This window comes from Benincasa hispida, chromosome 11 (assembly GCF_009727055.1).
Source record: "Benincasa hispida cultivar B227 chromosome 11, ASM972705v1, whole genome shotgun sequence".
In the NCBI taxonomy this organism is placed as follows: domain Eukaryota; kingdom Viridiplantae; phylum Streptophyta; class Magnoliopsida; order Cucurbitales; family Cucurbitaceae; genus Benincasa; species Benincasa hispida.
Genome location: NC_052359.1, coordinates 61,426,969 through 61,449,283, shown reverse-complemented (window position 1 = coordinate 61,449,283; position 22,315 = coordinate 61,426,969). Strand labels below are relative to the sequence as shown.

The 22,315-nt window shown below is 34.5% G+C and overlaps 3 protein-coding genes across 12 annotated transcripts; 2 read left to right on the top strand and 1 right to left on the bottom strand.

Moving 5' to 3' along the window:
• Positions 1-723: 723 nt before the first annotated feature.
• On the top strand, positions 724-3,812 carry LOC120090255. Its single transcript, XM_039047815.1, has 5 exons — positions 724-1,432; positions 2,409-2,466; positions 2,543-2,660; positions 2,796-2,913; positions 3,335-3,812. The coding sequence occupies exons 1-5, from the start codon at positions 890-892 to the stop codon at positions 3,386-3,388; spliced, it is 891 nt and encodes a 296-aa protein (XP_038903743.1). The 5' UTR covers positions 724-889; the 3' UTR covers positions 3,389-3,812.
• Positions 3,813-5,854: 2,042 nt separating this feature from the next.
• On the top strand, positions 5,855-8,254 carry LOC120090965. 6 transcript variants are annotated; one of them, XM_039048704.1, is made up of 5 exons: positions 5,862-6,476; positions 6,560-6,703; positions 7,557-7,702; positions 7,898-7,974; positions 8,056-8,254. In XM_039048704.1, the coding sequence occupies exons 1-5, from the start codon at positions 6,447-6,449 to the stop codon at positions 8,151-8,153; spliced, it is 495 nt and encodes a 164-aa protein (XP_038904632.1). In that variant the 5' UTR covers positions 5,862-6,446; the 3' UTR covers positions 8,154-8,254. The 6 variants fall into 6 exon arrangements, 4 of the variants coding, with proteins under 4 accessions (XP_038904632.1, XP_038904633.1, XP_038904630.1 ...); XM_039048705.1 differs by having other exon boundaries at positions 5,866-6,476; positions 8,125-8,254; XM_039048702.1 differs by having other exon boundaries at positions 5,879-6,476; positions 7,557-7,974.
• On the bottom strand, positions 7,606-11,311 carry LOC120090964 (putative E3 ubiquitin-protein ligase XBAT31). Of its 5 annotated transcripts, none has more exons than XR_005485620.1 (9): positions 10,786-10,968; positions 10,641-10,700; positions 10,467-10,538; positions 10,257-10,378; positions 10,029-10,163; positions 9,829-9,936; positions 9,145-9,418; positions 8,139-8,886; positions 7,606-7,925 (listed from the first exon to the last, which is right to left on the bottom strand). XR_005485620.1 is itself a non-coding variant. In XM_039048700.1 (8 exons), exons 1-8 carry the CDS (start codon positions 10,966-10,968, stop codon positions 8,530-8,532), a joined length of 1,311 nt encoding a protein of 436 aa, XP_038904628.1. In that variant the 5' UTR covers positions 10,969-11,311; the 3' UTR covers positions 8,297-8,529. The 5 variants fall into 5 exon arrangements, 2 of the variants coding, with proteins under 2 accessions (XP_038904628.1, XP_038904629.1); XR_005485619.1 differs by having other exon boundaries at positions 7,606-8,272; positions 8,465-8,886; XR_005485621.1 differs by having other exon boundaries at positions 8,465-8,886.
• Between the last annotated feature and the right edge of the window lie 11,004 nt (positions 11,312-22,315).

Below are 22,315 nucleotides of genomic sequence, written 5' to 3'. Positions count from 1 at the left end.
TCAAAACCTCCAATTAGCTACAACCAACACTATTTCAAAACACCTCATTTACTACAGCGTTTACTATTTACTACAGTTTTTACTCAAACTAAAATAATCTACACCCCAAACACAAACTATCATGACCCAACTATAATAAACTAGGACTATAATAACTAACTCATTGTCCCAAATGTCCTCTAAGTTTATTGGTAATAAAAATGTAGTTCCTTTTTGGATAGCACAGTTACCTAAACCCACTCATTCAGCATGTCTTGCTATCTATACCCTTTAGGCATTGCTAAATTTTCCAATGTGGAACAAAACAATTTTTATTATGGGCCTAAGCCCAAAAGTCATTTCCAATATGTTTCAGTACACTACGTAGTACGTAATTCTTTAAGAATATATTTATGTTATGGTGTTTAAATAATGGATTTTTTAAAAATATATTTAATCATTTTTAGTACTATTTTATCACGTTATAAAAATTATGGTATTGGTTTATACATACTTTTAGGAAATTTGACAATAATCTCCCTGTCCGGCTTCCTGTTTTGATGGATCAGATTTGATGACCACTTTAAGGCCCATATCATGGGCTCTTGGGCTTACCTTCGTCCGTAGACGGTCGGCCCAACAATCTCGCAGGCCAGCAATGTGGGCGGTAGCTTCTGTCTCGTATTCACTATCCAACGACGCCGTTTTAATGGAGTCTCCAGTATTCAAATTGTCAATTCCCGCTAGTTTATTTCCGGGCTGTGGTCGCTTCAGACCGCTCAGATGGAGCCGGAGATGGCGAATGAGCCTTCTCCGATGGTTTCAGCATTTTGATTTCTGTATGTTCTTTAACTTTTGAATAAGCGAATTTCACTGAAGTCGCAGTTCCGAAGTTCAAGCTTTCACTACAATGGCGTCTCCAATCAGGTACTCTGCAATCGACGACAAAGATTTCGACGATGCGGCTTTGTGGGCTGTAATCGACTCTGCTGCTGCAGCTGCGACTTCTTCTTCCTCGTCCTCCAAATCTCGTAAGTCTCTAGCACTTAATTGCATCAATAAATCAAACCCTTCCCCGCCGCCAAAATTCCCGAAAAGCCCTAAAACTCCATACCAGGCACAGAGGAATTCTAGGGTTTTCGTAGAGGGTGAAGTGGTGCAAGAGCCTTGGGTGTTTCAACCTCCTCGGAAAATTGTGAAAACATGTGCATCGGATGTTAGTGAGAACAGTCCTCTTGCAGTTGTCTGTAACAACGCGCTACGGACTCCACCTGTTCCGGTATATTTGTCTCCTGAAGCGTACTTGTCGCCGCAAATTGCTTCTGGTTCTGAAGGTTCTCCAGCTTTTAGTAGAAGTGGGGTGAACGAGGAAAGGGAAATGGCAAGGCATAGCCTCTCTGGGCAGTTTCCTTCAGTCTCCCTCTTTAAGGAGTATCAAAATGCGGCAATGGCGGTATGTTCTAGTTCCATCTAGTTCTGCCTTTAGTTTTCATTTTCATATGATACATTCCCTCCGGAAACCAGGCCTCTGTTTGATCAAATTTCAATTGAACAGGCAACTTGTGGTATAGCTCGAGCACTAAAAGTTAGAAACTTATAAAATTCATTGTTATGGCATTCAGGAAAATGAGTTTTGTGTTAGAATATACATTGTGGGAATCCAAGAATTTAGCTCCCAAGAGGTGGAAATCACAATTCACATCAAGTCAAGGTCATAATCTCAATTAATTACTAATGTTGAGCAACAGTTTTATTGCTGTAGGCTTTTCAAGTTTTAGTTAAAAGACAATAGAAAACGTTTTGCTCTCTCACTTGTCTCAAAGATGATGTTTAAACTTTTAAAAGTATTGCATGTTACCATGTCTCAATTCAGATCGGTGTGAAATATTTCGGGGCCATGAGAAGTCATTATTAGCTCTTTTTGGTGGAGGAAATAGGAAAACTTACCCTGAGGATTGTAAAAGAACCTAAATAAACCAAAGCATGGTTTAAATAATGGTAAAATCCAATTTGAATTTGCTAAGCCAACATGAATGAATTTCTTTCTTGATTTTCATACTACTATTAAGGTAATTACCCGAATACCATTACTAATATCCTAAAAATATCTCTAATATTTCCCTTCTAATACTCTAACAGCTGCATATTTGCTTCTATGAAAAGTTTTATTTGCTTCTGAAATCTTAATAATCTTACTTTTACATGCATCGTGGGACTGATTTAAGTTGCTCTGGTCATGCATTGGCTAGTAGATTAAGTAATTTAGCATAGTTTTTCAGCTCGCATTAACCCACGCTGAAAGTCACATGTATTTATATGTATATATATTTTGTTTGGCACTTTCTTTTCTGAAATCTCGTAAAGTGATTTATTTCTATGTCTCTAAATATTGTTTATATTCTATATTCTTTCACAATCCCAATATACAGATTTTAGAGAAATCAGACTTTACCATGATTGCTGGGAACCCTTTCATAAAAAAATCAGGTTGAGTAATGTATTCTATGTTCTTTCATTACAAAATGGAGAAATAGATGTAACAGGGGAAGTTTGCGTTACACAGGATGGAGGAAGATATCATTTTATTTCAATCTCTCTTTTGAAATTAAGGACAAGACAATTGAATTTGACGAGAACCGCAACGTCCAGCGTGCTGAATTTGTTGTTCGAGCGTATATGCAGTATGTTTATGGATGGGACCTAATAACTTATCCATTAGTCTATTCCTATTTGCTTATCTATTTTTGCAGTATTAAGCTGTTTCCACGTTATAATCTTGTACTGAACTATACTCAAATTCATTTTCTCAATATTAGAGGTGGTAGATTTTGTGATGGATGGGGCTCATGTGAACGACGTGAGAAGAGATTTATAAAGCCAAATCATGATATTCCTAGCACAGCAGAAACCAGGGCAAAGAATAAGGCATGCCAAGTAAGTCATTAATTCTCACAATTGGCTTATCCGAATTTATTTTCCTAATAGTTGCTTAATTTTTTAGAATTCCCAAATGGAGGATTAGTTTATTGTACCCCTGTTTCTGTTGTAAATAGCTCAATATTAGAAAGCTTTAAGTTTAAGTATCACTAAATGTTAAAGTTTAACTTCATAGGTTGGAGTATATACATTAAATCTTTTATATATATTCCTAATAGTTGACAGTTCTCTATTACGACTTAAATAACAATTTGGTTCATGTAATCTAACATGCGAATAGTAAACACTTTTCTATTACGTTTGTAGATTTGAGCATCATCTTTTTTTTCTACATATTCTCGACAATTTTCACTCTGAATGTAGTATGGATTGGATTGAATAAAAATGCTCATGTTTAAACATACTTAAACATTTCCAGGACCTTCTTGGCATTGGAGAATATCGACCTGGTGCATGCCAGGCGCAAAAGTAAAAGACTACTAGCCAGATTCATCCAACCCACATAACTAATCTAACTTGTATTGGAAGGAGTTAGATGGTGGCAATCTTTAACAACAACAACAGCAACAAACATAACTACAAAAGTTCATTGAATGTAAGTTGTAACCAAGGTGAGATCTGAAGGAACAACAGCTAGTAATGGAGAAACACCTTCTACCATAGAGAAGTTTATGGCTTCTTGTAATGTTGTAGGCATTTTCTTATATTTGGTAAAACTTTCATATCTTTTTATAGAAAGTGATTTAGTTGGTTACACCTTTTCTTATGTACTGGCATTATAATATGTAATAATGTATGATGTTGGTCCCACTCCCTCCGTTTGGAGGATCTTTTGGTTGTTGAGATGTCACGGTTACTTCCTTGGATGCCTGCTATGGAGCACTTTATCATTATTATTCCTCAGTCGGTGGAGGCTATTAGTTTGGTATACACATTAGTTGTAATCTAGGTGAGAAATTCTTCAAATATTTTGGATCGAAATTGGGACTTGCTTGCATTGCATGTGGTAGTATTTAAGTCTTGATTTCTGTTTTAAGTCACTGATGCAAGGTTTAAGTTTAAATCCTAATTTTTTTGGACGATGATTAGTTGTAACCTAGGTGACATCTAATTTCATGCATCTCATTTTTCTATAGGTATGTAGTAGTGGTATATCATTTTTCTTCTTTAATGTCATGTATTTCTATTCTAGTGATAGGGTATTTTAGAAAGAATGAAGTTTGAGGGACATTTTTAATTTAGTCTAAATTTAAAGAAAAATGCTAATTTGTTGATAGCTTGGTGAGAGGAGGAAAAAACGGACATCCTTCCTCATTTGGTGGTAAATTATTGAATCTATACACTTTTAATACTAGCTCTTTTTTTCTTTTAAGCTAAATATACCATTTAATATTTAACGTTTAGAGTGTTATATAACTGTTCCGAATATTTTAAAAATCTCATTTCCACTAATTTTACTCTTTTTCTCAGTCCATTTTAGGATATATATATATATATATATATATTTGTCTAAGTTATTGTTTTCATGAACGATTAATATCTTTTGATAAAATTATGCTTTCACTATTTGAGTTGAGAATACTTTATGATCTAATTTTAGACATAAAAAAAGAATATCCATTCCATCTGTATATGTATGAAAATAATGTTATATTATATACCAATAGTAACTAACTTTACATAAGATATATTTTTTAAATTGATAATAAGGATTTGACAAAAAAAAAAATTCAAAACCACTAGATAAACACAAAACTTTTAGGCCCGTTTAATAATAACTTCGTTTTTTATTTTTTATTTTTTAAAATTAAATCTATAGATACTACTTTCACCTTCAAATTTCTTCCTTTGTTACCTACCTTTTATCAATGGTTTAAAAAAATCAAACCAAAATTTGAAAATTAAAAAAGTAGGTCAACCATTTTGTTTTTTATTTTTTGTTTTTAAAAATGAAGCATAAGAACCTTACTTCCACCTCCAAATTCTTTATTTGGAATCTACTTTTCATCAATGGTTTTAAAAACTAAGCCAAATTTTGAGAATTAAAGTAGCTTTTAAAAAGTTGTTTTTGAAATTTGGAATTTGGCTAGGAATTCAACCATTGTATTTAGAAAAGATACAAATTATTGTAAGAAATATGAATGAAATATGCTTAATTTTAAAAAACAAAATGATTACCAAACGGAGTCGTAGCTTTTAAAAGATTGCTTTTGTATTTTGAATTTGGCTAAGAACTCAACTATTGTATTTAAAAAGATGCAGATCATTGTAAGAAATGTAGAAAAAACTGACTTAATTTTCAAAAACTAAAAATAAAAAAATGAAATAGCTACCAAACATGGCCTTAATCGTCCCTATAAAAATTAAAACTTTTAAGAGATTAGGAATGGAAACGAAAAGTTATCTAAGGAAATAATATAGGTAAATGAGCTTAACTCAACTATAAATGACACGACCATGAATACAAACGTCTTAACAACTTATGTCTCGTTTGGTAATTATTTCATTTTTTGTTTTTGGTTTTTGAAAATTAAGCTTATTTCCTCCTCCAATTTCTTATAATGATTTTCATTTTTCTTTAAGTATCATGGTTGAATTCTTAACCAAATTCCAAAAACAAAAATAAGTTTTTAAAGTTTTCAAAATTGGTTTGGTTTTTTAAACCATTGGTAAAAAGTAGATAACAAATAAAGAAATTTAGAGGTAGAAGCAATATCTATTACTTAATTTTCAAAAACAAAAATAAAAAATCAAATAGACATCAAACGGGGCCGATGAAAATCCCTTGATAGTAAAGAAAAAAAAATAGGAATCTTCATGTATGATGGTTGAAAGCTTAGAAGATTTACCTATTACATTATGTATTAAAAAAAATTGGAGTTCAAAAGTTAAATCAGTAGTAATATAAGGGTCTGTTTTGGATATAGATTCTAACAAAAAGAACTGTTGGTTGGAAACTTAGAAGAGATGTTATTAGTAATAGAAATTTGAGGTGAAAGAATGGGCGTTGATGAACAACGAAAATGACCAGAACCACCCCTGGGAGAGGAAAAGGAAAGAGGGTATAATAGTAATTGTGAGAAAAGAAAAAGAGGATTTGGGAGCTTCCTTCTCTGGCCCTCAACTGGTCGTTAGTCCAGCGCCTTGAAATCGGATGGGCAGTACGAAATTATTCCCTCACGTCCTTTCCTTCCACCAGCTCCCATGTCTGCTGCTCCACACAAAACTGCATTTCTTCACACTTCGACATTCACTCACCCTGTTCTTGCAGCGCCAAATGCCAGCCATGTGATGCAATTTTGCAACACCTCTTTCGTACATTCTTGTTTTCTCTCTATAATTTTACGGTTTCTTTGCTTGTTTCTCCTTTGTCCATTCTTGTTCGTCCATTTCTTCGCTTTAATTATTTCTCCTTCCTCCTCCTCCTTCTCCTCAATTCTATTATGGTATCCTCGGATTTGACTCTTCGTCGTATCTCTCTAACTCTGAACTGATCTCTTCTCCTTTCTTCTGGTTCATTATTGCTCTTGATGCTTTCAGATTCAACTATGGCTCAGCAGGTACCTCTCTGTGTGTGTGCGTGTGATTTTTCTGTTTGAGTGCTTAATTCTGCCCTAATTTTGCGTTTGATTTCGGAATGTAGAAAGATGGATGGCCATTAGGCTTGCGGCTTATGAATGATAGAATGGCGGAAAATCATGATCTCTCTGCGTCGGTTTCTTTCAATACTTTGCGTACTCATTCTCCCAGTTCCTTCACCGACTCTTCCTCAGATCTTGATACAGAGGTCACTTACTTCCATTTGCTCTTTTTCTTCTGTTTTTCTTTTGTTTGTGTTGCTGTTTGTGCGTTAGCATTATGCTTGGTGTGTGCTGAGGAAGACTTGGATAATGGTTTATTATTTTGTTCAATTATGCAAATACATTACACTGGGTCGCGTCACAATTAGGAGCATGACTGCTTTTCTTTGTCTTATTTTTTTGAAGGGACTGAGTTGAAGTAGTTACAGCCTACCTTCTTTCAAAATGCGTATACATTTTCTTGAGAGCTCTAGGCTATAGCTAGCATAGGCATAGGATGTGTTAGTGTCTACGATTCGAGTCCTACTCTTTGTACCCAAAAATAAAGCTATATGAAGTAGGCCTTGTTTGAATCTTTGTAATGACTTTACTTGTGTTTTTCAAGTGCAAATAAAGTATTTTTGAGTATTTACAAAGTCAATCTAAACAGTCATTAATTTGAATTGAAACTAAACAGTAAACTGTAAAATTTCACTCCAAAAGTTTCTGGGTTTTTAGGCACTCTCACTGTCACTCATCACTTTTCCTTCTTGTCCTCGCTCTCACTTTTTGCTCTAGCTTCTTATTTGTCCCTCTTCCTCCCCTATCCCAACAAGGATTCAATAGGAGTGCTGCCATAAAAGGAGAGAGGGGAAAAGAGCAAGAACAAGAGGGTAATTAAGAATATCAAAAAAGGTTTGCTGACATTAGCAAATTGTTTGACTATCTTATTTTGAGAAATTAAATCAAATTTCATTTTTGAGCAAATTTTTACGTTAGTCTGTGAAAATACTCGTACGCTTTTGTATGGTCTTTTTGGTCCCTGTATTTGCTAAATTTCATCATGTAATTGGTTTTTAGTCAACTGCATCATTCTACCACGACAAGAGCATCACGCTCGGAAGTCTCATTGGAGTCTCAAGCATTTTCGAGCTATCACAAAGATCAACGGAAGGCAACAAGGTGGAAATACTCGAAGACAAAAAGAAGTACAAGTCCAAGCCATGGTTATTTTCTTTATCTTTATGCATTAAACTCCGCCCTGATGCTGTGAGCTTGAGCAGCTCTCCTTCACTTGAGCACTCTCTTGAAGCAGAAAGAAAAACTACACGAAATCACAGGATTCACAACCCGACCCTTTATGGACCCAATGATTACTCACCTATTCGTCCTGTTTCTGAAACAAATGCTTTGTTTTCCAGTGAACAAGTTGCTCCTGTGTCATTCGCACTGGCGGGCAAAGAAGAAAGCAGAAGATCAGATGGAGAACTTGTTCAAGGTGGTAACAGTCAAGGGATTCCTCTACTCTTTTCATGTCTATATTGCCAACTGATTAAATAATTCTTTCTTTGATTCGTAGCTTCATGGAAAAATGATGCATGTCAAATGTTATATGGTCATTTGTTTCATCCTACCATTTCATTTGTAGGGAGACTTACTTACCATAATCATCGTTGAGCCATTGTGTTTGGATCAGACAAATCAAGGCATTCATTGCTGCTAAGTTAGTGAACCACTTTTGATTGATCCATAAAATCATAACCGTTAAGTGGTAACCATGGTTAGCTTTCTCATATCTGTTAGTATGTGATAGAAGAAAAAACTTCAAATGCTCGTATAGATGTGCTATATTTGATAGTAAATAACTGAATGATAACTCTGGGCAAATGAACCTTATCGAACGTTTGCCCACATTGAACTGGATATACCAAGGAGATAAATAATGCTCAATAGGTGAAGTAAGAATCATATACCCAGATGGACCTTACTTTGTGTCCAAGTGAATCTGAGGTTGCCATGTCTGCTGAATCATCTCTCTGATAAGGCCTTCTTTTTAAGGCTTTATACACGTCCCTGCATTTTGTTCACTGAACTTCCCAAACAGGGCAGATAAGCTCTTCAAGCTGCTGTTTTCTTCATTGAAATTTGACGTTCGCAATCCCTTCAGTTTCAAGGGGGAATTTTCTTGGTCTACATTGTCATTACTCCTCACCTCAGCAACCAGAAGCTGGGTGATGCTGCTTCTGCAAAAGGGGCAAACAGGGGCTGTTGGGCAAGCTGTTGTTGGATTAGGCTTCTTGTGGCAGCACAGAGATAATGTGCAGTGGGCGCACATTCTATGGCCACAGGGTTGGGCTTCAATATTGCACATTTGTTCAAAGCATATGCAGCACAAATCTGTATCGCTAGCCTGTTCGGAAGGATTTCCGTGAGTAATATAAGAATGGTGCCTACATAATTGTACTGAAATCGAAATGCATAGTAACAGAGAAGCATACCGAAGAGTAAAACTAGAACACTAAGAGGAAATCCCAACAGTTTTAGCTCACTCATTATCTTATTACTAGTCGAACAAGTTCATTTCAGATTCATTGCACATACGTACATAGTCATCCGACTTCAAATTAGTTCAACACAACTAAATGAACAGCGTGTTTGTTCGCATTACCTCAGATGCTAAGTCATTGTCAACATAAGCATCGATGTCGACATCAGCTTGCAAAGGACATTGAGGTGTGATGAATGTTTCCTTCAATATAGCCTTCTCTCTCTCCATGTTTGCATCCATCAAAGCCTTTTCTAGCAAAATTTTCGCATCTGGATCTAGCTTAATAATTAACTTCAAAGGTGAAGGCCAGACGAGAGGTTCCGGTGATGAAGGGTTCAACAAAGCTGCACAAGTTTGATGCTTATGCTTTAAAGCAACCGTAAATGGTATTCTCCTGCAAACGGTCAAACTGATTCCTTGAGAAAGCTTCATTAAGAGGTCTATTGTTTATTTTTAAATGGTGACTGTTATAAAAGAAGCATGGGAATAACTTGATCACATAGTTGCCTAAAGCTTCCATTGGAGAAGCAACAATGTCAGGAAAAGAAAGTCTAGAGGTCTGATATTGCAAGCCTACATGATCACAGAGTTCAAAGAGTTATATCTAGATATCCTCAATCTTCAGTAACGTCTTGATCTTTGTTTCACTCACAACTCTGATTTTTTGAGGTAGCATTTGAGTTCTCACTAAGGCATCTTTTCACAAGTGGATCGTGGTTTTTAAGATTAGTAAGTGGATTATGGTATTTAAGATTTTGATAACCAGGTTTGTTGAAGTAATCATAAATCTTTCTTGAAACTTACCCATATGAATCAAACTGAAATCTGTCAGCTCCCCAAGCAAGCAATTCTCGAACACATTCCAACGAACCGCCACGGGCGGCTAAATGAAGCGGTGAACTACCTGCACAACTGCACGACATATTCACAGTAAAGTTTCTCCATAAAAAACAACAAACCATCATTCTTTGGCTATGCTCAAAATGAAAGATCATGCTTCATACCTGCAAGTTGAGACACAAACAAGAGCACCATTGTTAAGAAGTTTACGAACACACTCAGTTTGGCTCTGTCTGGATGCTAGATGCAATGGAGTTGAGCCATCCCCATCTCTAATGTTCACAAATCTTGCAAACCCCCTTCCATTTCCATTCAATCCAAATTAGAAAAACTCATCGTAAGAAGCCGATACTCAAAATTGAATCAAGAAGAAGAAGAAGAAATCATCTAACCAAGAGTCGGATACAGGAGTGGTATGTGCAGCAGAAAGAATAGCTTGCAGACAATCTGAATGTCCATAATAAGCTGCGTAATGCAAGCAAGTTCTTCGATGTGTAGAATCAAACATCAATATCTACAGAAAACAAGTAGACACCAGTAAGAAAAATTACATCCGAAATAAGACACAAACTTCCGAAAATCGTCCAAATCGGAGTACGAACATTAGCTCCTGCTTCGATCAGCCTTTGAACACAAGTTATCCTCCCGCTCATTGCAGCCAGCATCAGAGGAGTCTAAATCAACCAGAAAAACGAATCGATTCAATCAAGAAGAACAGTTAAACAACCAAGGAGTTCAAAAATGAAATCATACATTCAATCAAACGAACCAAAAACCTGATTATGCCGATTGAGAATATCGGGATTCACATTCCAGTCCAAGAGCATCGAAAGAATCTAAATCAAGAAATACACAACTAAATCCTTCCGAAAAACGAACATCAAACAGAGAAAAGTTTGTTGAACTTAGACTTGAACTCACATCGATCTGTCCATTGGCAGCCGCTACATGTAGAGGCGTTGATCTTTGATGGTTAGTGGTGTGGTGTAAGATAGATGAATCAGTCTCCACCATAGCTCGAACAACTTCCACATCCCCATTCTGCAGAGCTCTGAAGAAGAATCCAGTTTCATGGCGGTCTGCGCAGCTCAGGCCCTGACCCATAACCTCAAATCAATAATCCCTTCCTAGATAGAACATGGAGAGGAGCTCGAGAAGAAGCTCACTCACCAGGCTTCAATGGAAGCCGTACAAAGGAGATGGAGATCAGTGTGGGGGAATCGTAGGCGTGGATTGGAAGACTGATATATTGAATGAATTGAATTGGAATGGCCTCGGAATTTGAACCTGCCCGCCAAATGAGTGGGCAACTTCGTTGTGTGGGTAATATGGGAATACTTTTTTTTTTCCCTTTTTCTTTTTCTTTTTCTTTTTGAAGAATTGGCTTCATTGTCGGATATTTTGGGCAATTTGTATTATTTTATATTATCTCCTCATCCCATGCATGATATGATTTTGCTGTCTCTTTCACCATGACGGTGAGAATTTCAATCAAATATTATTATTTTATTTCAATCAATCAAATTTTGTACTCGGTTTTTTTTTTCTCTTTTGAAATTTTATATCTTTTAGTTTTCTTTTAATTACTGATTTTTGTACATTAAATTCTATTTTCAATACTTCTATATATGCCAAGCCTTCATGTATGCTTAAAAAATGTCTAATCAAATAAAGTTAGAAATTCCATTAGGTAGCTAATTTAAATTATAACTTGGCGTTCATATCATCATCATCTTCTTTTTTAAAAAAAAAAAATATCATAGATATGGTAAAATATATATAAAAGACAATTAGATTGCAAAAATCACGTTTTTCTGACTAATTTTATTTTATCTTATTTCAAAATTGTCCTATTAATATAATTCAAAAGGTTCAACATGTGCAAGCTCTCTCTCCCATTTTTCCTTCTTTTTTTCGAGCGTTCAATTTTCTGCAACAACCCTCGTTCAATAGATTTTTCCTCCCTCGTTCAATAGATTTTCGAGCGTTCAATGTTCAACATGTGCAAGCTCTAAAATCCAAATTTGTTTCTCGATTAATTCTCGATTTTTCTCCCTCTTGCATTTACAATTTGTTTCGATTAAGAATATCGATCAATTTTGTTTTGCTTTCGAATTTCTCAACTTGAGATTTCAATTTTGATTTGCTCGGTTGGAGTTTTTTTTTTAAGTTGATTTGTGTTGAGGATTTTTGTTCAATTTTTTTTGTTGAACTTCGTCAACGCCTTCTCTTATTCTAACATGCTTGTTTTTAAAATCTATTGGTTTTGTTTTGATTTTGTCAACTAGAGATCTATGATGCGAATTTGTAGATTCTTTATCTCTTCTTTTCTATTTCGATTTATGGATTCTTTTCGATTCTAGTTTCTTTTTTTTTCTAGAGATTTTTAATCTAGGGATTTTGTCAGCGGGAGATTTGTTTGCGATTTGGTTTTGAAATCTACTATTCTATTAGTTGTTATTTTGTTTTTTGGAATTCTCAGTTTCATTAGATGAACTCCAACCTTTAATTTGACCAATTCTTAGTTATTTTTGTTTTATAAGTTCGTTTTGGTTTTTTTTATTTTTTATTTTTTACGATTTCTTGAGATACTGAGGTAGTAAGTCATTAATGATATTGTATCTTACTCTATGATTACTATCTGATTATCACCAATTTTCTATTTATCACCAATTTTCTATTTGATAATACATCGCTTGTGTTTTTTAACTAATTGGCATCTTATTTCTATTTGATTTCTATTTATTACTTAGTAGTTAGTGATTTTTGTTTAATTGTTGTTTGATTGTCATGTGATAGCTATTTTTGTCTTATTTACTAACATATCAATGTATTTGTCATCTGATTTCTATTTAATTTTCCCATGATTACTTTCTGATGGCAATCAAATAATACAATGGGATGATATCTTATTTCTATATGATTACCATTTTAAGTTATATCTTATATTTTTTAAAAAAACATTTTTATAGAGGTAAACGAATGGAGTATTGTAAAGGTGAACAACACTAAATTGCGTTTGATTTTTTAACATCAAACAAGAAGACCTCGGAAGCAAATGATTCCTTAAATTGTTGAATCAGTAAAGCATACTAAGTGTAGTCATTGTAAGCATGTTGGTCATAATATAAGAACATATAAATTTGTACCTGTTTGAACAATCATATTGTGGATATCAAAGATATCTTTGTTATTTGTTTTTATGTGAGTACAATAATATATTGTTTCAGCAGTTTTTTAATGTATTAGTGGATTGTCTTAATATTTTTTTTTAAGTATATCAATTATGAATCAACACTAAATAATCACTAATTATAGATATGTACTTTGTAGTTTTTCAATCCAATTAATGCTTTTAATTTCATGGTTGGTATTATGACATCCCCTCACAAACTATAGTATCAATGTGATATATTGTTTTTTCTTTTTTATCAAAATGTGATAGATTGTTAAGTGATACTTAATAATATCTAATATGATATACAAGATATGAAAATTAAATTGGGAATTAGAAGCATGAGTGAATTGTTTGAGCATAAAGAATCAAATATGGCTATATGATTGATATCTGATTTTTGTCTGATTTCTATTTGATTTTCATACGATTGTCATATGATTGATATTTGATTGTCATGTGATTTTCATTAGACATTAAATACTTTTTGATTTCTATTTGATTAACATGTGATTGTCATCAGATTGATATCTCAATCTGATTGTTATTTGATTGTCATGTGATTTTCACCGATATATTATCAATAAAATGTGTGTGTGCGCGCGCGTACTAGTTGAGAAATTAGCGGATATTTTACGACCCGGGAGGATTTCCAAGTTCATGCCCTCTTCAGTCTCGGGATCAAAGCATTATTTGTTAGTTTAATCAAGTTAGGAAAGCTTTATTTTTTGTGCTTAAAGACCGTGATCTACCGGAGAAGATTGATGCCTTGTGAATCTTAAGGCATTAATAGTTCTAGAGATATCAAATGCTAAAATCGTCTAACACATCTCAAACAATCTATTTGGCATTAATAATTTGACAAATATATATATATATATATATATAGATAATCATTCATTTGCATTCATGTATACATTAGTAACGAACTAATGTAATATCTTAAAATAAAATATTAATTTTCTTAGTACGACATGGAGTTATGGAAGTTTTCATTGTTTGCCTCAAAATAAAAAATACACGTAGCTGTGATAAATTGATTTAGTAGATATTAAGTTTTTACTTTAGTGGACTCTTTAACAACTTTAAATAGTTTCATCTAGTTGAATCTTATATTTAATGGGGTCTATTAAATTAAAAGATGACTTTCTTTTTAAATGGATGTTTTTTAATTATTGGACGTAAAACGAATATAATAGCTTTTTAGGTCAAATAGAACTCTTCTTCGGCTCCTATTTGTTATATGGGTTGTTTGGTTTAAGGTTTTGTATATATCTTAGAATTAAGAATGTATAGGAATAATATGTCTTGAAATAAGATACCTAAGAATCAATAATTACTGTGTTTAATTGTGTGAAAATGTTATCAGAATTGTTTATCAATTAAAATTAATTAAATATATATTTAAACAATCAATTATGATTATTGCAAAAATAACTATGTAAGTTTAATATATTTATTATCAATTAAATTTTTTATATTGGCACATCTATATTATCAAATTTTTAATGAAAATAATATTGATAATTAATTTAAATATCTATTTTTTTACCTTCTTTTTCCATAGTTGTGTTAATTAAAAAGTTAATAACTAATTAATTAATGTCAATTATAAACCTTCTATAGATATACAAAAGAAGTTGATATAAAGTAATTGATTTTAAATTATTCAAGAATGTTTTTAATTAGACAAAATAATTATAGTTATAAAATAAAAAGAAGTACAAGTGTACTGATAGAGTTGACATTCAACAAGCGAAAAGTAATTTGGATCTTAAGCACTCTAATTACATTAATTTTAGTGAATTAGCATGTAAGTTCGTTTTTGCAGAAATTAGGATTAAAGAAGTTCAACTTTTGAAGAATCTCTTAATTGCTTCAATCGAGCACAAATTTCTTCTTGAAATCTTGGTGTAGACTACCACAAAAACTTCTCTACTATCCTATTAGTCTTAGATTGGGTGGTGCAATTCAAATTGAGAAGGACTTTTTGGGAAATTTTGGAGGAGGGGAGAATTTGAGAGAAAACCAGATTTTTTTTCTTTCAAATTTTTTAATTTGCATGAAATTTTTATATCAATTAAAAACAACTATGTATAGAAAAATTCATGCAAATCAAATTAACATAAATTTGACACCAAATCAAGTTAATTTAGTGGAATTTTAGGTGTTAAAAAAAAGAAGAAAATGGGAAATGTGGAAATTTCTCACTTTCTCTCTTTTTAATCATTTTAAAATTATTTTAACTTAATTAAAATCAAACTTAATTTTTTAAAAAAATCAATACAAATCAATTAATTTCATTTAAATAATTAATTAAATAATTTTAATTTAATTTAATTTAATATCAAATATCAAATTAATAAAACACCTATTCCATAAAATGATTCGTTACTCATATAATTTTTAAATCAAATTTAAATATTTTTAACTCCCCATTTTTGTTTATTTTGATGATTAAATATTAATTATATCATATATAATAATCCAAACCCTAATCAGAATTTGAACATTTCAAATTCTCTTAACACACTATTTTAAGGTTTAATCCTTTGTAAAATGACTTAATGGACTTGTAGATCATGAGCTTCAACGATTTGAGATTAATTGGCTAAACTCTTTTATTTTGAATACATAAATATTCGTTAATTAATGGGATGTTTCACTAAAGTCCAATAGTTGTACTATCCTCACTGTAGATATATTTTTGTCTACTTTATTTAACTATAATCAGTAAGTCGATCCGTCACAGATTGTTCAAAATTATAGTTGGGTCAAAATTACCCATCCTTGTAATACATCTTACTCCTTAAGTATCTACTGGTCTACTAATGAACAATTGATTTATGGTTCTACCAATAAATCGAGCCCCTTTCAGTCATAGAGAGGGTGGGGCTCTTTGTTCAAGACTACGATTCAGTACTTTAAGGGAACAACCTATTTAATATCCCTTAAATCGGGTAGGAGCGAATTTCATCAGAACTATATTCCTAGCTATCTATTTGGTTTCACCCCTAAAATGGGAGGTTTATTGAGTGGCGATATTGAGCCACTCTCACCATTGCAGATAAAAGGAGCTTAGGATTGAGATCGAGTTACCTTAGGTCATCGAATTGAAATAATCATTTTTAACAATAAATGACGTTATAAAGAAAAAGTAACTATTTCGTGGTCCAGTCTTATACAAACATCTTTTGCATAGCGCCCACATACATATCTCCACATGAACGATTTCGGGATCACGTTGTTTTTATAAAATACAAAGTGGGTTATATTCATGGTATCCCCAAGATAAAGTACCAAACCTTATTCTTATACTTATAGGCCATTTTGGCTATATACTCAAACTTGATCCACTTGTGTGTCTCTGCATAAAGTTCAAGTAGGAGGTTCGTTAGTTTATTTGGATTTAGACTTTAACAGGTGCAATTTACATATTCAATAACAACTTTATTAATAATCCTCAATAATAACTTTATTGTCAATAGAATAAGTTTAAATATTATAAACTACGAGTTTTAAGACATACAACCCAACATGTACAATATTATTTAATTAAAAAAATTAACCCATTTTATTGATATTTTTTAAAAGCCCAATTAATAATTTTAATAAATAATTTATGATGTTAAAATATATTGCTAATAAAAAGAGATTTCATCAAATACAATTATGTTTATTCATATTAATTCATAATATAAAATAAATTATCATGTTAGTATTGTTATTAATAAAATTAATTACATGTGTCAATTACAAATTTAATTTAAACGTATTTATAATAATTAATAAATTATACAATTTGCATAAAAAACAAATAAAATTAACAGATAAAAAGTAAGAGAGAAAAACGATTGGAATTGGAGAAAACCCACCTTTTTGGGTGGTCATGCAAAACCTGGATGGGGATATGAAATACCTTAGAATAAAATATTCTCATTTAATGATTGAAAAACTTGTAACAAACATGATGATAAAATATTATTTTTCATTACACCTCTCATTCCCATGAATCAAACGGTCATAAATGAAACTAGAAACAAAATCATGCAAACTTTGCATTAAAAATGTTCGATATCTTTGTTATAATCGACATATGAGGATATTGGTTGCCTTGACATAATAAATATTAAAAATAAAAATGGGTTCCGTTTCTTAAAAAAAAAATTGAAAATTCCATACTTTAGCATAGTTTATTTATTTATTTTATTATTTATTTTAAGTAACACTTTTAGCATAATATTGTAAAAAAGAAAAAATAATAAAATAATAAAACATACTAGACATGTTTTATATTCTCAAAAGAATACATGATTTTCATTTTTCAAAATCCATGTGATATCTTTAAGCCTTTTCTTCCTTTAATGAAGGTCGCAATTTTTTTTTTTTAAAGTCTAACAAAGCTCAACTAAACATACTTAGCATATTTAAAACATCAAACATTTATTTTCCTATAAAAGAAATATTCAACTTACATTATTTTCCAAATTCAATATCACACACACACACACAAAGCAATTTATTACATTACAATTAAATAATCACTCTTGTTAATTACATAAATACAACTCTTAAGTCCTAATCAACTAATTTCTTTAAAATTGTTAAAAAAAAACTATTTTTTTAAAAAAATCATTTTCCACCGATTTTTCTTTTCAAAAAGGAAATATAAAAACGTGGTTTTAATTATAATGATGCTTTTGTTTTATTAGACAAAAAACTGTTGTACGTTAGACCAATTTCCCCCATTTTAGCCATCAACCTCGTTCGCTTCTTTTCCTTTTCAGAACAATTTCAACCATTTGTCAATTGCTTACGCCTGTAAAGTAAAAAGCAACGCACGGCCGCACAGTATAGATTCTCCGATTATTTGCAAACTTCCCTCCATGGCCTCACAATCTCATTTCAGCCAAACTCGGTGGGTGTTCAAATCATTTGAATAATTCAGACTATCTAATCTAAAATATAATAAATATTGTATTTGGACTACCTGACAACTTCCCATTAAGGATTGGTTTGGGTTAGTTTTGTTATTGGGTTGAGTTTGGAACTTTTTCTATTTTTATTGGGTTGGGTTGGATTGTGAGTTGGCTAAAAAAAATTTGGGTTGATCCAACCCAACCGAAATTATATATATATATATATATATCTTTACTCAAAGTTTGATTACTTTGTATGGATTAATTTGTGATTTTTTAATATTTTTCTTTTAAAATTGTTATGATATTTGTCTTTGTTTAAAGTTTGTAATAAATGTCCTAGATATTTTTTTAGAATATGTGATATTATTATACAACAATAAGGGGATCCCACATACCAGGATCATGGCATCAAAACAACAAAGCACAAGCAAAGACAAGACACCAAAACCAAAACAAAGCCTACAAGATAAGACCAGAACAAAACCAACACATAAACGCAAAACTTGCAAACCACAGGGAGAAAGCCATAAAAAAGAAACCAAAACCCTGCAAACTAGAGACAACAACAAAACAAAGAACAACATAAAGTTCAAAAGAAAAAGCATCCGTAAACACACTAGATAAAACCAAAAGGATCAACCCGCCAGGAAGCAGCACAAGCACAAACCGTAGAAACCATAAGGTGAACTAGAGTAAACACCGACCTCAATCGACTGCCATGCAGCCACCGATTACGCTATTGCCAGATGTAATATATGGAAGTACACCAGAATACATGGAACAACTTACTACGCACCCTCTTACCCGACACCACTCGGCACAACCAACTCAACTCTACATCCCAACCCGCTACCCAATGTGACGAACCCAACTGACGCAACACATCATACCACACTTCTCTCCCAAATTCAGACTTAAAAAATAAATGATCCCGTGAATTCAAACTTCCCCTACACAGAAGACACCCCCCCTCCCCCCTCTGACAACACACCCCAACTCCTCAACCAATCCCGCGTACCCAACCTGTCCCTCACAGTTAACCACACACAGAAGGAGTGATGCGGAATACTACCCCCCACCCACAAAATACCAGACCAAGACACCCTAGGATGACGAGGACGCAAACTCTCCCACACATTAGCGATAGAAAACCGACCACTAGCATCTAAACCCAATAATCTTCCCTTTTCACCCTAGGCCCTACTGCCTGAATAAGACCCCAGATCTCAAGTAGCTTCCAAGACACTATAGGTCACCTCCAACCTCCTTTACCATCCATGAACTCTGACAACCACACCATCAAACAACTCCATGTATCATAAACCACCGTAGACCCATATGAATCCAAAATCGCACCCCCCCTCCCCTCAGGCAGCCAAAGATCCCACCAAACAAAACAAGACTGTCCATCGCCGACCATCAAATGAACCAGATGCGTGAATCTATCTCTACTTTGCAAGATAGCCATTAAGCACCAAGACCTCCCAACCTCACTTTGAACAGCCCACAAAAACCGCCCACGCAAACACATACGCCTCCACCCACGCCACCCATAATGATCTCGATTTAATTAAGAGAAACCAGAGCAGCTTCATAATAGCAGTCTGGTTCCAAGAGGCCATATGCTTCACACTCAACCCCCTACCCCAACGGCAAGCACACCTCATCCCACGCCACATGTGCACTGCCCCGACTCACCGCACTACCCTTCCATTAATAATTACGTAATAGACGATCAACCTTCTGAATCAAAGGCGCACAATCCACAGCCCTCAACCAACCCGCCAATAAAGGTAAACCCAGGTACTTAACAGGCAGCGAACCAAGAGAGAAACCCATAAACGCAACTAGTTCCTCCGTCTTCCAGACTCCACACCCGCAATAAACATGGAACTCTTTCCAATATTAACAACTGCCCTGCAAAATCTGTCAGGACCTGCCTCATAAACTCCAAAGAATCTCTCTCAGCTGCACAGAAAATCATCAAATCGTTTGCAAAAACCAAATGAGTCAAGCCTTATACACATCTAGATGTGTATAAGAGACAGAACTCAGACAGCCCTACAAAATCTGCCAGGACCTGCCTCATAAACTCCAAAGAATCTCTTTCAACTGCACAGAAAATCATCAAATCGTTTGCAAAAACCAAATGAGTCAAGCCCACGCGCTCACATCGATCATGGAACCTAAACCACAGGAGGTTTATTCAACAACCTAGACAAGACCTCCATCACCATCACAAACAAAAAAAAGGAAAACGAATCCCTCTACCTCAACCCCTTCCTACTAGGAAAAAAATCCCTTAAGGGAATCCTTAATCACCATAGAGAATTTAGGCGAAGTAACATAAGCCCTCACCCAACTAACAAACTGAAAGGGCGTACCTATAGCTAGCAACACACCAAATAGAAAATCCCAATTGACCGAATCATACGCCTTCTGAAGGTTTACCTTCAACACACAACGTGACTTCCCTCTGCCCTCCTTATAGCCCCCCACAAGTTCCTGACACAATAAAATGTTATTGAAAATTGACCTACCCAGAACAAATGTTGACTGGTTACCACTAATGAAAGCAGGCAACCACAACCGCAATCTCTCAGCTAAGATCCTCGAGATACACTTATACATAACATTGCAACAATAAATAGGACGAAACTCCTCCATACATTCAGCTCCCCGCCTCTTTGGGATAAAAGTAATAGCAGTAGAATTAACTCCACCAGGCAGGTAACAGAACTAAAAAAAATTCAGCACAACATCACAGAAATCATCCCCAACCATACTTCAAGCAACTTTGTAAAAATCCATCGAAAACCCATCAGGCCTAGGAGTCTTCCCAGACTTCATCAAGAATAACGCCTTCTGAATCTCATCTCGACTCACTGGGCGACCAAGCGCCTCCACCCCCTCCTTGGACCAGTTGAATTGCACAATATCCTCAATTCGGGTAGTAAGGTCCCTATACCCCATAGGCTGAAACCCTAAACAACCCCAAAAGAAATCTACCGCCATCCCTGCCACATTGTCATGCACCGTCTCACGAGTCCCCCCAACATTCACGACCGTGAATAAACCACTGCAACTGCGATGAGAACGAACACAACGATGAAAAAAAGTTGTGTTCATATCACCTAACTTCATCCACCTCACCCTGGCCTTCTGCCGGAGCGATGTCTCCTCCAATCTCGCCACTAATTAGAACACCTCAGTGGCCCGAGCCACCTCCGCACACACCGACTCTGAAGCAGAATCCCTTTCTACCTCAGCTTGAGCAACCTCCATAACCTGCCTAGCCGCCCTCACCTCACCAGCTAACATAGAGATACGCCTACTAAACGAACCACGTAAAATCCGCTTCACTGCCTTCAGATTTCGCACAAAGCTAACCATAGGAGACATATCCTCAGATATTCTCTACACTGACCTGATAGTATCAATAAAACCCTCAGGCTCCGGCCAATGAGAAAAATAACGAAATGTATGAGGCAACCTACTTCTCATCTCCCCTGTAGAAACTAGAAGAGGGCTATGATCAGAAATCTCCCACTGACCAACCCTAACTTCCGAATACGAAAAAGCTACCTTCCACGCCTCATTAGACAAACATCAATCCAACCGGCACAAGATACCATTACCCTGAAATTTACTAGTCTAAGTAAACCAATTACCCATCATACCCAACTCAACTAGATCCGCCTCCAATAATACCCCATCAAATTCCTCCATCTCCCTCAAGCTAGGACAACCCCCAAAATCCTCCGAACTACTACGAATAGCATTAAAATCCCCCAAAACAACTCCAGAAAGCTACCACGAGACACACACATCAATCAACTGAGACCACAAATTCTTCCTTTCGCTCACATGATTAGAGGCATACACAACACCAATATGTACCTTAGCATTAGATACAATATCCACTAAGGTTCCAGAAATGAACTGATCCTTACTAACATCAATAGAAAACTCATAGACACTCTTCCGCCACATCACTCATATCCTCCTAACTCTCCACACACTATAGCTACACACACAACTCCACACATCTCTAAATCTACTCATCACCATACCCAAATTCTCGCGACGAACCCTTGTCTCAAGCAAGCAGCAAAAAGTAATACAGGAGAAAGCCAAAAAGTCTGCCACCATCATACACTTGACAGGGTCATTCAACCCTCCAACATTCCAGGAACACCAAATCATGAACCTTGCAAGAAATCATACGTACCACCTTCTACTGGGCCTTTGCCCGAACTCCCAAACATACCATCCATAACAAACAATGGATCAGGATCTGCCTACACTAGTGTCAATGCCAACGAGTCTCCCCTCTCATCACACAAAACATCAA